The sequence below is a fragment of the Condylura cristata genome, unplaced genomic scaffold (assembly GCF_000260355.1).
Source record: "Condylura cristata isolate star-nosed mole 26May11 unplaced genomic scaffold, ConCri1.0 scaffold00004, whole genome shotgun sequence".
NCBI classification, from domain to species: Eukaryota; Metazoa; Chordata; class Mammalia; order Eulipotyphla; family Talpidae; genus Condylura; species Condylura cristata.
Window position 1 is genome coordinate 59,478,396 of NW_004567105.1, and position 14,382 is coordinate 59,492,777.

The window sequence follows — 14,382 nt, forward strand, 5'->3', positions numbered from 1 at the left end:
TACCGGATGGTTTCGCTCATAGCAGGAGTATAATGGATCAGGTGAGAAAATAAGAATAATGAACAGCCATATACCAGAGACATTTTGTGGGGGTGGAGTGGGGAATGGGATCAAAAGACTGGGGAGGGAGTGGGGGGTGGGTGGGGAGGGAAGTGCACGGGACTATGGTGATGGCACATGGGTGACTTGGTGATGTGGAAACCCACGGGGATTACAATTGAGATGGGGAAAAAAATGTACAAAATGATGTAAAAATAAACTGTTAAAAAAAAAGAAGAATTTCCCATAGCAAGGAAGACACTGCTCTGCTACTTTAGACAGTGAATAGTTAGCAGTGACAATGCTTTCTTTGCCAATGTAACTGAGAAAGTGACAGAGTAGTTCTCTAAAACTAAAAAGCTAAACTTACTTTTATTAAAAATAAAGAAAACTTGGCCCTCCCTGGTGGCGCAGCGGGTTAAAGCACTGCACTGAGAACCTAAAGCCACTTCCGCATGAGTTCGATTCCCGCCTGCCCCGGAGACCACGTGGCGTGGCAGACCTCTCCTGGCCCGCCCGCTGCTCCCCTCAGCAGTGTATTTTGTTTATCTGCCTGTTCTGCTCCCCACTCTGTCTCTGGTGAAGCCTCTCACCGCCCCTGCGCCTCTGGCCTGTACCCCAGTTCTATATGTACAAATAAATAAATCTTTAAAAAAATAAAGAAAACTTTATACATTTGAAAAATGTATAAAAAAATTTATAAAAAACAAAACAAAACAAAACTGTACCACCATCCCAATCAGCTACCTGCCAGGATTAAGCACTATTGTGTGGCCTTGAATAGAGGGCATGAGTTGTATATGATGCTATGGAATAGTAAGTATGCAGTCTGGCAACTAACATTCTGACCAAGCGTGTCTGCATGTGAGGCGCCCCCAAGCAAGTATATCCCAAAACACAGACCAGCCTAACACACTTCTGCTTGGCACAAACTCAAGCAGATTGCTTGTCACAGGGCAAGCAAGGCATCCGATTATACAGCACTGTGATGGTTACACACACATTAAAGTCCCTGTCTGACTGACTAAGACAGTGATGAAGCAGTCTAGCAGGAGTCAGCCTTGTCAGACTTGACTTGAAGTGAAAATTCCACATGAAGGGATTCAAACGTCTTTAATAGAACAAACTGTAAGCTGTAAGACTGTAAGTTGTGGAGAAATCTGCTATCATTTACTTCCTTGGTATTCTGCAACTAAAACAAATGCTGGCAATAAACGAATGCTAAGGTGGTACCAGTTCCACCCTAACTTCCCATTTCAAATTTCAAAAACCACCTTCCTCTTTCTAACCAACTGGGTTTTAAAACAAGAAATGATATAAATGCCACCTTTCAAGGACACCACTTTCTGACTCGATACTGCCCGGCACCTGGTAAGCCCTTGTCATGGGCCCATCACTCTCTTAGGTCCTTTACCCTCCACTGCACTTTTCTTCCAAAGGCCTGGGGTCATCACCTTCCAGCTCACAGAAGAGAAACTGGACACAGAGGTTCAATAAGTGACTTGGGATGAACTGCTGGGAAGCAGAGTGGTGTACTGAAATTTAACTTCACAGAATCTTAAAATCTCTCCACTAGGGAAGATGCGGTCTGGCACCAGGAGTCAAGGAGTATCAGGGTATAATTACCCAGAGAGATCTAGCACATACCATCTCAAGACTGAGAAAACTGGTGCTTTCTTCCTGTGCCACTGAAATCCACCCTGCAAATCAAGTTGACCCATATACCTTATACCATGTACAAATATACCATGTAAAATAACTAGAAATGGACCAAAGACCTAAATAGAAGAGCTAAAACCATAAAATTCTTAGGAAAAAACATAGCTGTAAATTGTTGTGACATCGGATTAATCAATAATTTCTTAAATACAACACCAAAGCAACCAAAGAAAAAGTAAGTTAAACCATCAAAATCTATAAACTTCTGTGTTTCAAAGGACACTATCAAGAATATGAAGACATTTTCTATAACAGGTGAAAATATTTACATGTCACATTTCTGATAAAGGTTCATATCCAAAGTATATAAAGAACAAATCAAAACACAAGACAAGTAATTTAATTTTTAAAAAGGCAAAAGATGTGAACATATTTCTCCAAAGATTTGCATATGGGAAGAGGCTCAACATCATTAGTCAGTAGGGAAATGCAATCAAAACCATTAGATACTGTATCACCCACTTTACAAAAATGGATAGTAACAAGAGTTAACAAGGTTATTGGGAGATGAGCACATCTAAACACTGCTGCTCAGAAAGTAAAATGGTATAGCCATTATGGAGAAAATGTTCACAAAAAGTTAAAGTTACCATATGACCCAGCAGAATCCCATTCCTAGTGTATATCCAACAGAAATGAAACATTTCCATATGTAAACTTACACAGGAACATTCAAAGCAGTACTATTCATAATAGCCAAAGTGGAAACAACCCAAATGTCCATCGATTGATGAATAGGTAAAACAAAATACAGATGGATAAACAGTATCACTTAGGACAAAAATATTGATTTACGCTATAGTAAGAATGAATCTTGAAAATATGCTAAGTGAAGAGAGTCACGAAGACTTTTCTGTAAGATCCTTTTTTACTCTAAGATTCCCTTTAATGAAAAGTATAGAATAAACAAATTCACGGTGATAGAAAGTAGATTAGTGATTGCTAGGAGCTGGGGAGCATGGGAAATGACTATTCCTTTTGGGGGAGATGAATGTTCTAGAATTAGAGAGTGGTGACAGATGCACCACTTAATGAATATACTAAATCCTGCACATATTAAAAGAATGAATTTTGTAGTATGTGAACTATATCTCCATTATTAAAAAGTACACAGTAGGGTCTCCTGGGTCCTCATAATCCGTCAGCCCCACAGAGGTAGAGTATGTTTGGAACAGTTTCAAGGACACTAATGGGACAAAAGTCACAAGAAACATTCCCAAGAAATCTCTCACCCTATAGTAAAGACTAACAAAACATTTTAGGCCCTGTTTCTTCAAACTTATCAAGGATCAAATCTAGTGGCTCTCAATCAGGTACAACTGTTGAGTCTTGAGGGAAGTATTGGCAATATTGGAGACCTTTTTAGTTGTCACAGCTGGGTGGGGAGGTGCTGTGGGCATCTAGTGGGGAGCGGCCACAGATGCCACGACAATGCATCCTCTACAAGCCAAAATGTCAATGGTACCATGGCTGAGAAGCTCTCATTTAACTTAATGATCAATTACTTTTGTCTATCCTTGGATTTATATAACCCAGTGGACTGTTTTGTCACAGTAATTTAAAAATATCCAAACTGCTTCAAGAGCAGATTAGTCCTCAAATGAGAACTATAGATGTGGGTGCTCCCAGGTCCATGTCAGCAAACCTATCTTAAGAGGCCTTTCTAGACTCAGAAGTAGGCAAATCGGAGGCAGCCAGCAGACCTCCTGAAAGGTCTAGGCCTCAAGCAATGAGTTATACTTCCAAAGAGCTGAGTAAGTTTTATCCTTAAATAGCTAATCGAAGCTTTCTTAACATACTGCATTTCTTAAAATACTAGTCAGTAACGTTTATATGGACTCACATGAAGAATGGAAATTTTTTTCTCATGTAAGAAAAAAAAGTCAAAAGGGGGGCACAGCCACTGCAGCACAAATTTGATCCCTTGCCAAGGAGCTGACCCACATGGCATAGCACACCTCTCCAGTCTTGCTCACTGCTCCCCTCAGCAGCGCATTTCAATGGATCCACTTGTTTTGCTCCCCACTCCGTCTCTGGTAAATCCTCTCCTTTTCTCCTCACCACACACTTTTGACCTACACCCTAGCTCTTGTATGCATAAATAAATATATCTTTAAAAAAAAGTCAAAAGGGTTACAAGGAACTGCTACTTACCACATACACTGCTGGAACATGGCATACAAAATCCAGATACCACATAAGAAATATCACCATTTTGTCCACAATGGTTCTTCCAAGCTTAGTAGCCCAATGCTAACACTACCAGAAAATTTCCAGGTTCTATTGCATTCCAAGAAAGGTTCAGCTATCTTAATAATACTTTTTTTTTTTAAGAAAATACTTTTAGAAAATTCCTTTTTTAAAGATTTATTTATTTATACATACAAGAGCTGGGGTGAAGGGCAGAGGTGAGGGGAAAGGTGAGAGGATTCACCAGAGGCAGAGTGGGAAGCAGGACAGGCAGATCCACTGAAATGCAGTGCTGAGGGGAGCAGCAGGCGAAGACAGAAGTCTGCTGTGCCATGTGGGTCAGGGATCCCTGGCCAGGAATCAAACCTTGCTGCAGTGGCTGTGATAGCTTCACAGTGCTGAGACTGAACCCCTTATACCACCAGGGAGGCCCTAGAAAGTTCCTTTTTAAACACATTTAGATTGTTGAGCCCAGAACCCACAGGTTCCTTCCTAAAAGGCAAGCCTGAAAAAGGGGTAGAATCTTTCCTATCTTCAACACACAAATGGAAAACAATTAAATGTAAATGATTTGAAAATACTAAATGTAAATTCTTTTAAAAATCTAACACAGGCAACTACTCCAAGCATCTTGGTGAATAATCTTCTAGAATTTTCCTAGACAAATATAGTTTTATAATTTTTTAATAAAAATAGAATCATGTGCTACATACTGTGTCATGGCCTGTTCTTTTCATGTACTAATATATCTATTTTCTGATGTCAACAAATCCACAGGTACACCATCATTATTTCTAGCAGGATAATTGCCAATTTTATAGGTTACCCTTTGATTTTTTTTAAAGATTTATTTATTTATTCATACAGAACTGGGGCACAGGCCAAAGGTGCAGGGGTGGTGAGGGGATTCACTAGAGACAGAGGGGGGAGCAGAAAAGGCAGATCAACGAAGTACAATGCCGAGGGGAGCAGAGGATGGGTCGGGGAGGTCTGCTGCACCATGTGGGTCACCTCCGTGGCGGGGATCGAACTCATGCTGAAGTGGCTTTAGCTTCTTAGTGCTGTGCCTACTCTTTGATTTTTAAAAAACACCTCCTTATATTTGTGCCTTTATCCATTTTGCAGTTCCCTGATTTATTTCCTTAGAATAAATTCTCAGAAGTGGAGTGTTATTTTTAATGTTCTGGTTTCACATTTGTCAAACTTCCCTCCCTGAAGTTTGACAACTCATCGTGTCACTTCAGCTCATGAAAGCTGTTCTCCATCCATAAGGGAGTGTGGCACTGCTCAAGGATAGCCACTTCCATCCCTTCCCCTTGCAGGAAGGTACTTAGCTTCCCTCTCAGCACCTATGACTCTGAAATAACCCAAGATGGCAATGTAGACTGATCCCTTGCTTAGTCTTGAGCTATGAAGCTACAACTCAACACACGTCCATGCCAGTAGTCAGCTGTTACCAATCTAGTCTCACTTGGATAGAAAACTGGTGGAAATACCCACAAGCTGACTTTGCTAAAACAAAACACCTGGTGAAGGAAAATCCTCCCTATGACCAGATGAAGGGGAACCTGTCAGTGCCCATGCTTCTGCCCACACTCCACCCCCACCAGAGAGAAGTTCCTCCATCTTCTAATCTCGGGGTCAAACTCCAGCTCTCCTCCCCTCAAAGATGAGGTCTGCCAGTTTGCAGCCTTAAATTTTGGCAATTGTGGGCTTGTGGGACAAGGAGAAACGAGAAAACCGGAGGGGAACTTACATAGAAGTGAAAATGCAAGAAGTGGGCCAGCACTCTAGGGGCCACGCCAGGGAAGGTGGCGAGGAGTGTTTGGAGATAGACCTCCAGATCCTTTTCCCTCTTTTCCACCAAGCTTCTCGAATTTTTCCCAATTATCTTTTTGGGCGGAAGCAGATTTTTATCAATCTTCCTTTCTGCAATGAGCTGTAAGAAAACATAAGTGTGTCAAACATACAGCAAATGGTTTCCTGATTGTGCAATCCTGAGGCAAGCAGCTGAGGGCAGCTGTTTGGCACAACTCCTCGAGGCAGGAGCTCCTGGATTAGTGATCAACCCAGTGCATCTGGGATTTGGCTTACCTATTCACTTAGTATTAGAAATACGAATACAATCCCAGGCAGTGAGCTCCACTGGAAAGCCTTGGAGACATGCTCCAGGTCCCTAAATCAAGATCTTTTCCAAACCAGAAATAAACCCAATCATATTGGCAATCTGTCTTTAACACACTCAGGCAAATGACCCAGAGAAAGAATGTCTCTCCAAAAGTAAAGAAAGTCAAGAATTCAGTCAGATATTAAAGTACTGATTCTGGAGTAACTATTGTTGAGTGGAACAAATTCAAATCCATTCCCTCCCCAATAGACTGTTCCAACAAGTCACATCCAAGCTAGGACTGGAATCTTAAAACTGCTCAAGTATGCTTCTTGTACACCATTTCCTATTAAGGCTGAACTCCCACTATCTGTTGTCAACTACATTAATAAACTGGTTTATTAAAAAACACTAAAGGTATAGAAGCTATTTTAATGTAAAACAAATGCATGCACAATGAGATCATGGCCTGAAACCCTGACACAGGTCTCCAGTGCTCACAGGTTACCTTTTCATGCAGGTCATGGAAATCACTGTAACGATGCTTGACTGTCCATTCGTGGCTGCCATCAGTGACCTGGATGATGTAAACCTAAAAGGGGAAAACCACCTTTGTCCAACCAGCAACAAGGAGTAGCCCCTCCCCCGCTTAACCTAGCCACAGGCCAGGGCACTAAGACTCCCTTACCCCAGGCCAAGTTAACTGTCAATGCCCACAGCTCCTGTGCCTGACCCTCGCTGAGCAACAGGCCCCTCACAGCCTCCTCCACCGCCTCAGCCCTGAATCCGCAGGTGCACAGGATAAGTGGCTCTCTCCAACCATGAGGCATGGGAAAGGTAACTATCCTATCAAAACATCTCTAGTTTTCTACCTTCAGGTAATTTAAAGCCAATCCAACCTGAACTACAGGCAAGGGCACCCCTTCCATGAGAGGCAGGACAGGACCAGGCCTGGTGGGACCAGCCTTTTGGCTGTATTTCTCCCCAGGGGCGCTGACTATATACTGGAAGTCAGTCCCTTTCCAACCCTTTCAGCTAGCTCATGCAGCTAGGGGTCAGGGGCGAGGAAGCTGGGCAACCAAGCCCTAACATAAGGGCTTAGTAGATAAGAGAATGGTTTTCAGAGTCAAGAAAGACCTGAGTTCAAAACCTTGTTACTTCTGGGTATGGCTTATGTACGAGTCACTTATGGAAATGACTGGAAGCCTAAGTTCTCTCTGAGCATCAGTCCCTCTCATCTTAAAACCTGGTCGGCCTAAGACTCAAACACGGTAATGCATGCAAATATTTAGGCCAGGGTATAGACCCCCATAGCAAATGTTCAACAGAGAGGTGTGTTAATATTCAATTCAACACACCTGGAGACAAAACGGTAGGGTCGGCCTGCTTCACCACCGCCCCCACGCCCTCTGAGGAGAGGCTCCCTAGAGTAAAGGGAGCTCTCTGGGGCAGGTCTTCCAGCTGGATGCGCAGGTAGGTGATGGCCAATCAATCATCAGTTCAAATTGCCTCAATCCTCACCTGGGTGAGGCTCCCTGATTCTGGTGCCTCCGCAGCAGGCAGGGAAGGAGAAAATAATCAACCTAGTTGGAGCCTCTGTGGAGGAGGAGCCATTTCTCCAGGGCGTCTGTGGTACCAGGATCTGCCCCCAGCCCCTCTTCCAGCCAGGCCGCTTTCCTCCTCCACCCTTTCTCCCCCGCTCTCCCCCCAGCAAAGTAGAAAGAGCCAGAGGAATGACCCCCAAGGAGAAGGGTTAGGATTAGGGGCCAGGAGGTGGAGCCAAGGCCCCCCCCTTCAGAACAAAGGACCGGAGGCTGGAAGATGCTCAGTAGGTGCCCTACCTCAGGGCCACAGGGGACCAAGAAGCTCCAACTCCATCACTGTATGAACTCACCTCCTTTTCAGCTCTCCATCTCCCTGCTGCCTTTAACTACGTGGGGTGGCTTGCCGCCCCACCTTGCACCCCAAAGCCATGAAGATCCCTAAGGCTCCTGGTTTTGCACTTTCGGCCCTGAGTAGAAAACCCGCTTCCAGTCAACCCGTGCATGGGCTCCAACCTTCTTCCATTCTAGTTTCTGCCGACGCCCACCGTCCCACCACCCCAATTTCTAGAACACAGTGCAAACGCCACCCCAGATCAAGGTCCCGCCCTCTCCTGCGAGGCCCCCAGGCCCCTGGCCCTCCCCTTCACCCCATCCATCAGACAACTCCCCCATCATTACCCCTCCTCCCGGACCCGTTTCGTCCTCCCCGGCCTGTGCCCTTCCAAGCGTCATCTAGACCCCCGTTCGCTAGACACCGCTTTATTCCGAGATCCTCCTCAACCCTAACCTTCTGCACCCCTGTCCCTCTTTCCGGACCTGTAAGGCCCATACCCTTCCCCAGATGCCCTGTCCCAAGCTCCCCCCTCGAAATCGTAGGCCAGCCCCATCTCCCTCCTCCCGGGGAGCGGGGCCCAGGTTCCCCTTACACCTCCCCCTTTCCCCCCCGACTCGGACTCAGGGTTCCAGTCGCCACCCACGGATTCCGACGCCAGCGACCGCAGCCCACCGTGTACGTGTCCACGAGCTCAGAGCCCAGGACGCGCGCCTCCTTGGCCGGCTCGGCCTCCCGCTCCGGCCCGAAGCTGCGCGCCGCTGCCGCCATGTTTCGGGCTCCGTCGCCGCCGCCCGGCGCAGACCAGCAGCAGCAGCAGCAGGAGGCGGGGTCAGCGTCCCACCGCCCCCCGGCCCCCGTCGCCCCCCGCCCCCGTCGCGCGCCGCGCCGCCATCTTGGCCCCGCCGCTTTCTCGCACCCTCGCCCCGCCCCTCACGTGTGATTGACAACAGCTGTCAGCGACGCGCATGCGCAGGCCTCCTCGGCGGGTCCGCTTGCATAACGTGCGTTTGCTTCGCGCCGCCTTCTCGGCTCCTAGCCGCGCTTAAGAAGCTGAGGCTCAGGGCAGAACAGCTCTGGGCATGGACAGTTGGTGCCCAGGAAGGGAGAGCAAAAGGTCCAGAGCAAGTCATTGCGCTGCCTGGCCTCAGTTTTCTCCGCCAAGTAATCACACCTCACTGGGCTTTGGTCTCATTCCCAGTAGGGCCTGCGAAGAGGACAAATGTGCTGTGCTTAGGACCTGGGCAGGCACACACAGAGTGACTTTGGGCTATTTTTTAATCTAAGACTTAGAGATCTCCTCTCTGCTGGAGAGTGGAAAGGGTTAGTCTATATAGTCCCGGGATTGCAAGATAGGGAGCTGGTGTGCTTATCAAGCAGGGTACCTGTATGAATGCAGGTGGACTATAGGAGGAAGGGAAGGGTATGTATGTGTTGCCCGCTGGGCACAAGACACTCCGGACGACGTCCTTACGGAGTTCAAAATGGCGGGGAGGGGAGGGCTTAACAAAATGGCCCGGGACCCAGGAACTCCAGTGCTGGAATGGCAGAAGCTCAGGCAAAGAGAGGAGCCCAGGGGAAAATCCAAACCTAGAATATGGTAGTGGCACAGCTGGAGAGAAAGGGGGTGGGTGGTCTGGTGTGATAGGGCATCTGTAGGTGTGTTTGTGCAATGGCTGAGTGCAGCTGACCCAAGCCCAAAGCTAGTACTCGTCTGTCCCAAAATGGGTCGCTGATTCCTTTTCCGTTAGTTCCAAGCTCTACACTCTGAGCTTGGCATTTGAAGTTTCTCTTGTTAGGGCCCTTACTTTCAGCCTCTCCTTGCATATTGGTGTCCCCCTCACACCCCAACTCCAGAGAGGTTTCACTTAAGGCTAAGGCTGGGAAGTCAGTCAGACTTTAGAGAAGTTGCCATCTGCCCAGGAGTCAGTTTCCATATCTCAAAGTGAGAGTAATATCTAGCCTGGCCCATTTCCCTGACTGAATGGCAAGCTGAACTGCTGTATGTCAGGGCATGGCCTGCACCTGTCACTTTGTAGTGCTCGCCCTGTTCTAGGTCCATGTTTTCATTCAAGAAACCTTTCAGAGACTCCCAGGCTGCGGACTCAGGCCAGCCTGAGATCATCAGGGACAGGGGAGGGGGGTGGAGGATAATTGTGCTCACAGAAGTGGGCTGGGCCTAGAAGGCTGAGCGGGGCTATTTAAGCCCAGAGGGGCTGGCAACCCCAGCAGTCTGCCCTGTGAGCCACCAGCATGGATGACATCTACAAGGCTGCGGTGAGGAATGCATCTGAGCAGGGTTTGGATGGGCACTGGGACTCACCAGCTCAGGAAGGGAGCTAGTGAGATCTGGGAGAGAGCCGTGTACATTTAGCTAAGGCCGTAAGGGGATGGTGGGTCTGGTGTTCTGGGATGCACATGAGGTGTGGGTCTGGAGCGGAGACCAGACTAGCTCCTTCCTGTGTCCTGTGCCTGTAGTCCTTGTCACTGTCTCTATGCCACATCTCTCTGCATCTGTATCTGGGTCTTTGCCTTTCTTAGCTTCTTTCCATCTCTTTGCTCCTCCAGAGCAGTCTCTCACTGTATTCCTGCTTCCCTGTCCTCACCCCTCAATTTCTGCCCGTTACAGTCTGTGTCTTACATGTCCACAGCTCCCTTATCCCTTCAGGCTCCTTCAGCTGGCTGAAGATGCTGTGGAGAGTGGGATAGGTGTAGTGAGAAGGGGGCCCAGAATCTGAATTCTGAACTGGGAAAGGGGCTTTGAGGATTGAAGCAGGCAGGGAAGGATCGGGACTGGGGAGAGCTAGGAAGAATAGAAAAGTGGGGCCATAGCCCAACCTGGTTTGCTCAGAGCTCAGTGGCTCAGTGAGGGGCAAGGGCGAGCAAGAGGTTACCCTAAGTCCCTGCAGACTTCCTGGGGTCAATAAGGGGCTTCAGATGCTATTCCATGGGGGCAGGGAGAGATAGTTGCTGACAGCGCTACCCCAGAGAAAGGACACCCCAGCACAGACTGCTGTCTTTGAGGGGACGCCTCCCTCCCCCCAAGAAGTACATCCCTACTCCAGGGCAGGGAAGGGCACCAACTGGCTCTGGGGGTGCCTGTGCCTGTCTTGCAGGAGTTTATAGAGCTGGAGTTTGGGGGCAGCCTTCCACCCAGTGCCCATACAAGGCCTGTCGGGGCTGGGGACTAATTTTGGCTCCTGAGACACCAGCAGGCCAGGGGACCAGATAACACTGCCCCACCCCCTGCATGCCAGAGTCCCAGAACAATCACCAGGTTTAACTATGTCCCCCGTTAAAAATAGCCAGTGGCCACCCCGGTCAGGTTACAGTGGATGACTGTGCCCCCTACACACTGGTTTTATTGTCCTAATCTGAAGGACAGCTGTCCCTAAAGCTACTCTGCTTGGGTTTCAAGCAGGGGGCCCCAAAAGAAATTGAGTGGTCACTGACTATTGTTACTCCGGATTACTTTAGCTCTGGAGGGGTGCCCACCTCCACCCTGGCCTTGAGCCCAGCTTCAGTGACACCAGCTGGGTTACATTAGGGCCTTGGGGGCCTGAGGCCTCTATTCTGTGACCTGGACAAGACCTGTCTCTTCCCAGCTCCATCTTCCTACCTGTAGAACAGGTTGGTTTGCTTGAAAGCAGCTAAAGCCTGATGCTGTGTCCTGAAATTTCTTCTCCTCTCTAGGTAGAGCAGCTGACTGAAGAACAGAAAAATGGTGAGAGCACCCACACACATGGTATAGCAGGGCCAGGCTGGGGGAGCACGAGAATTCCAGGCTGGGGGGTGAGGTTGAGGGCCCTTTCCTGTGACTTCTGAAGCCTCAGAAGTTGCCAGGTGGCCCCAGGGATGATTTGGCCTTCCGGGGTCCTGGCTGCTGAGCCCTGGCCACTCTGCCCCACCCGCCCTCTTGGACACAGAGTTCAAGGCAGCCTTTGACATCTTCGTGCTGGGCGCTGAGGATGGCTGCATCAGCACCAAGGAACTGGGCAAGGTGATGAGGATGCTGGGCCAGAACCCCACTCCCGAGGAGCTGCAGGAAATGATTGACGAGGTGGATGAGGATGGTGAGCCCTCTGGTCCAGACCCCAGACCCATAACCCTCCCAGCCCACTGGTGCCTGATTCTACTACTCATTACTCTGCCCCCGAAGGAGTTAGATTGTATCTCTGGGCTCAGCCATCTCCTCAATGAAACGGACACAACAGCCACTCTCCTCACAGAGATGGTGGGCAGCTGCAGTGAGAACCTGGGGCTAGTGTGCAGCTGGAGTCTGTGTCTGATCTCCCCTCTCTGGCGGCCCTGCCCCCACCCCAGGCAGTGGCACGGTGGACTTCGATGAGTTTCTGGTCATGATGGTTCGCTGCATGAAGGATGACAGCAAGGGAAAGTCTGAGGAGGAGCTGTCTGACCTCTTCCGCATGTTTGACAAGTGAGTGCTTGACTCTTGACGTTCGACCGACCCTAGCATGATTGGAGAAAAGAGAATCGTGGCCTCAGCCCCCCTCCCAGACAGCAGAGGGTGGGGGGTATGGGCGGCGTCATCTCCCAGGGGCCCAGGCCTTTCTCCATGGGAGGTGCCAGGAGGCCGTCTGTCCTCTGGCCCCTTCCAAGGGCTCTGAGAACCCTCCTCTCCACAGAAACTCTGATGGCTACATCGACCTGGAAGAGCTGAAGATAATGCTCCAGGCTACGGGGGAGACCATCACGGAGGACGACATCGAGGAGCTCATGAAGGATGGAGACAAGAACAACGACGGCCGCATCGACTACGATGGTGAGTGAGAAGCGAGCGGGCCGGCCCTGCTGCCTCTGCCTGCCCCAGACCGTCCCTGACTCCGGCCTGTCTCTCTCCACAGAGTTCCTGGAGTTCATGAAGGGGGTGGAGTAGAACCTACCCTTGCCAGAACTGCCTGCACCCACCTTTCAGCTCTAGCTGGCCCCCTGATGACACCTTCCTCCTCCAGCCCTGCCCTAGGGAAGGCAAATAAAGCCTTGCTCTCTGGAGGCCTGGTGTCTGACTCATACTCCTGGGGGCCCCAGGCCCTCGCTAGCGCCCACCCTGGCCTGATGACTACTCTCTTTCCCGCCCCCCATATCCGCCCTGTGTGCCACCGTAGACAGGTGGGGCTAGCTTGGCTCAGGGTACACACTCCAGGCCCCATCTCCAGCCTCTGGAGTCTGATGGCAAATGATCTGCATTTTAATGCTCCTGGGAGCCACGGCATGGGCCCGTCAGTTGGCAGCCAAGGGGTCCTGCATTTGGAGACAGAAATTGTCGTGCCCTGGATGCTACTTGGCACAGCCTTGGCTCCTTCTCACCTCTGGCTGGGCAGAAGCAGGGGACTTCAGGGCCCTGCAGGCCTAGAGCTCATCTACCTGCCCACTCGCTTGGCTCTCTTACAGGCATCTTTGAGAGGCACATTGTCTGCTTCAGTAGGTGATGAAGCTGGGGCCCAGAGGGGTGTGGGGCCCTGTCAGGTCAAGCTACCTGGCTCCCAGCCAAGGCTCGGGCTGATGGACTGAGTCCAGGTGGTTGTAATTTCCAACTCCTCTTAAACCCAGAGACACCAGCAGCACACTTTTCCTCCTGAGAGGGAATGGAGGTACAAGGTCGGTGTCCTTCAGCTTCATAGGGAATCCAGGCCAGCGGTGTGCCCAGAAAAGTGACAGTGGCTTTGGAGAGGGGACGGAGGCTGAAGGAAGTGGAGGTGTTGGCGGTGGTGCTCGCCGGAAAGACAGCTGCCGCTGGGCACAGGCTCCAGCCAGAATGTCAGCAGCTGTCTTTGCTCCACCCAGCCACTCCACAGCTCCCCACCTGTGGCCCGGTCTTGGCGTTCCCCAGACAGGCCCAGCATTCCAGAGACAGTCTTGGGATTCTGGAGATGCCTCTAGTGGAGGCCACAGCGGGCAGGAGCTGCCTATCCCCCAGAGAGGCCTCAGGGGAGGAGTGAATACCCTTGGGCCTACCAGTGGGAGCTGGAGAACTCGGGGCCTCTGGGGGGCACCCAGAGCAAACCAGGAATGACAAGCAAGAAGGCAGGGCCATGGTGGGTGCCTTTGCCAGTCAGTTACCATGCCATGCTTTAGTCACACACCTACGTGTATCGACAAAAGTGAGATGTTGGTGTCCATCACTGGGAGGCTTAGTTCCTAATCGTGTGGAATTTATAGTCAATTCAGGGGGAAATGGGGAGAGATGAGTAGAGTGAGGACATCAGCACATTGCTAGAATGGGGATTTTAGCTATAGGCTAGAGTAGCCTGGGAAGACTTCCTGGAGGAGGAAGCACTGAGCAGAGGCCTGAAGACCCACTCAGGGAGCCCACCATGGGAAAGCAGAAGGGAAGAATGACCAGGAGGAGAGAAGGACTAGAGCTGAGAGGCAGTGTGGGGCTGGCTCTGAGCCCAGCAGCGTGGGGCGTGGGGGCAGCACCAGAACCCCAT

The 14,382-nt window shown here is 49.8% G+C and overlaps 2 protein-coding genes across 3 annotated transcripts in view; one reads left to right on the forward strand and one right to left on the reverse strand.

Annotated features, from left to right (window-relative positions):
• Positions 1 to 8,831, reverse strand: part of NISCH (nischarin) — a 33,926-nt gene extending 25,095 nt beyond the window's left edge. For both annotated transcript variants that reach the window (XM_004676084.2, XM_004676085.2), the window contains exons 1-3: positions 8,606 to 8,831; positions 6,564 to 6,647; positions 5,705 to 5,887 (exon numbers count right to left, since the gene is read on the reverse strand). In XM_004676084.2, the coding sequence (XP_004676141.1) occupies positions 5,705 to 5,887; positions 6,564 to 6,647; positions 8,606 to 8,701 (363 nt within the window). In that variant the 5' untranslated portion in view covers positions 8,702 to 8,831. The remainder of the gene's footprint in view (positions 1 to 5,704; positions 5,888 to 6,563; positions 6,648 to 8,605) is intronic.
• Positions 8,832 to 10,157: 1,326 nt separating this feature from the next.
• TNNC1 (troponin C type 1 (slow)) lies at positions 10,158 to 12,898 on the forward strand. Its single transcript, XM_004676086.2, has 6 exons — positions 10,158 to 10,207; positions 11,624 to 11,654; positions 11,857 to 12,003; positions 12,254 to 12,368; positions 12,577 to 12,713; positions 12,796 to 12,898. Exons 1-6 carry the CDS (start codon positions 10,184 to 10,186, stop codon positions 12,825 to 12,827), a joined length of 486 nt encoding a protein of 161 aa, XP_004676143.1. The 5' UTR covers positions 10,158 to 10,183; the 3' UTR covers positions 12,828 to 12,898.
• The last annotated feature ends 1,484 nt before the right edge of the window (positions 12,899 to 14,382 follow it).

Coding starts and splice junctions, on each gene's coding strand:
- TNNC1 (XM_004676086.2), top strand. CDS start 10,184: ATGGATGACATCTACAAGGCTGCG. Junction 11,655..11,856: donor GACTGAAGAACAGAAAAATG/GTGAGAGCACCC, acceptor TCTTGGACACAG/AGTTCAAGGCAGCCTTTGAC. Junction 12,714..12,795: donor CGGCCGCATCGACTACGATG/GTGAGTGAGAAG, acceptor CTCTCTCCACAG/AGTTCCTGGAGTTCATGAAG.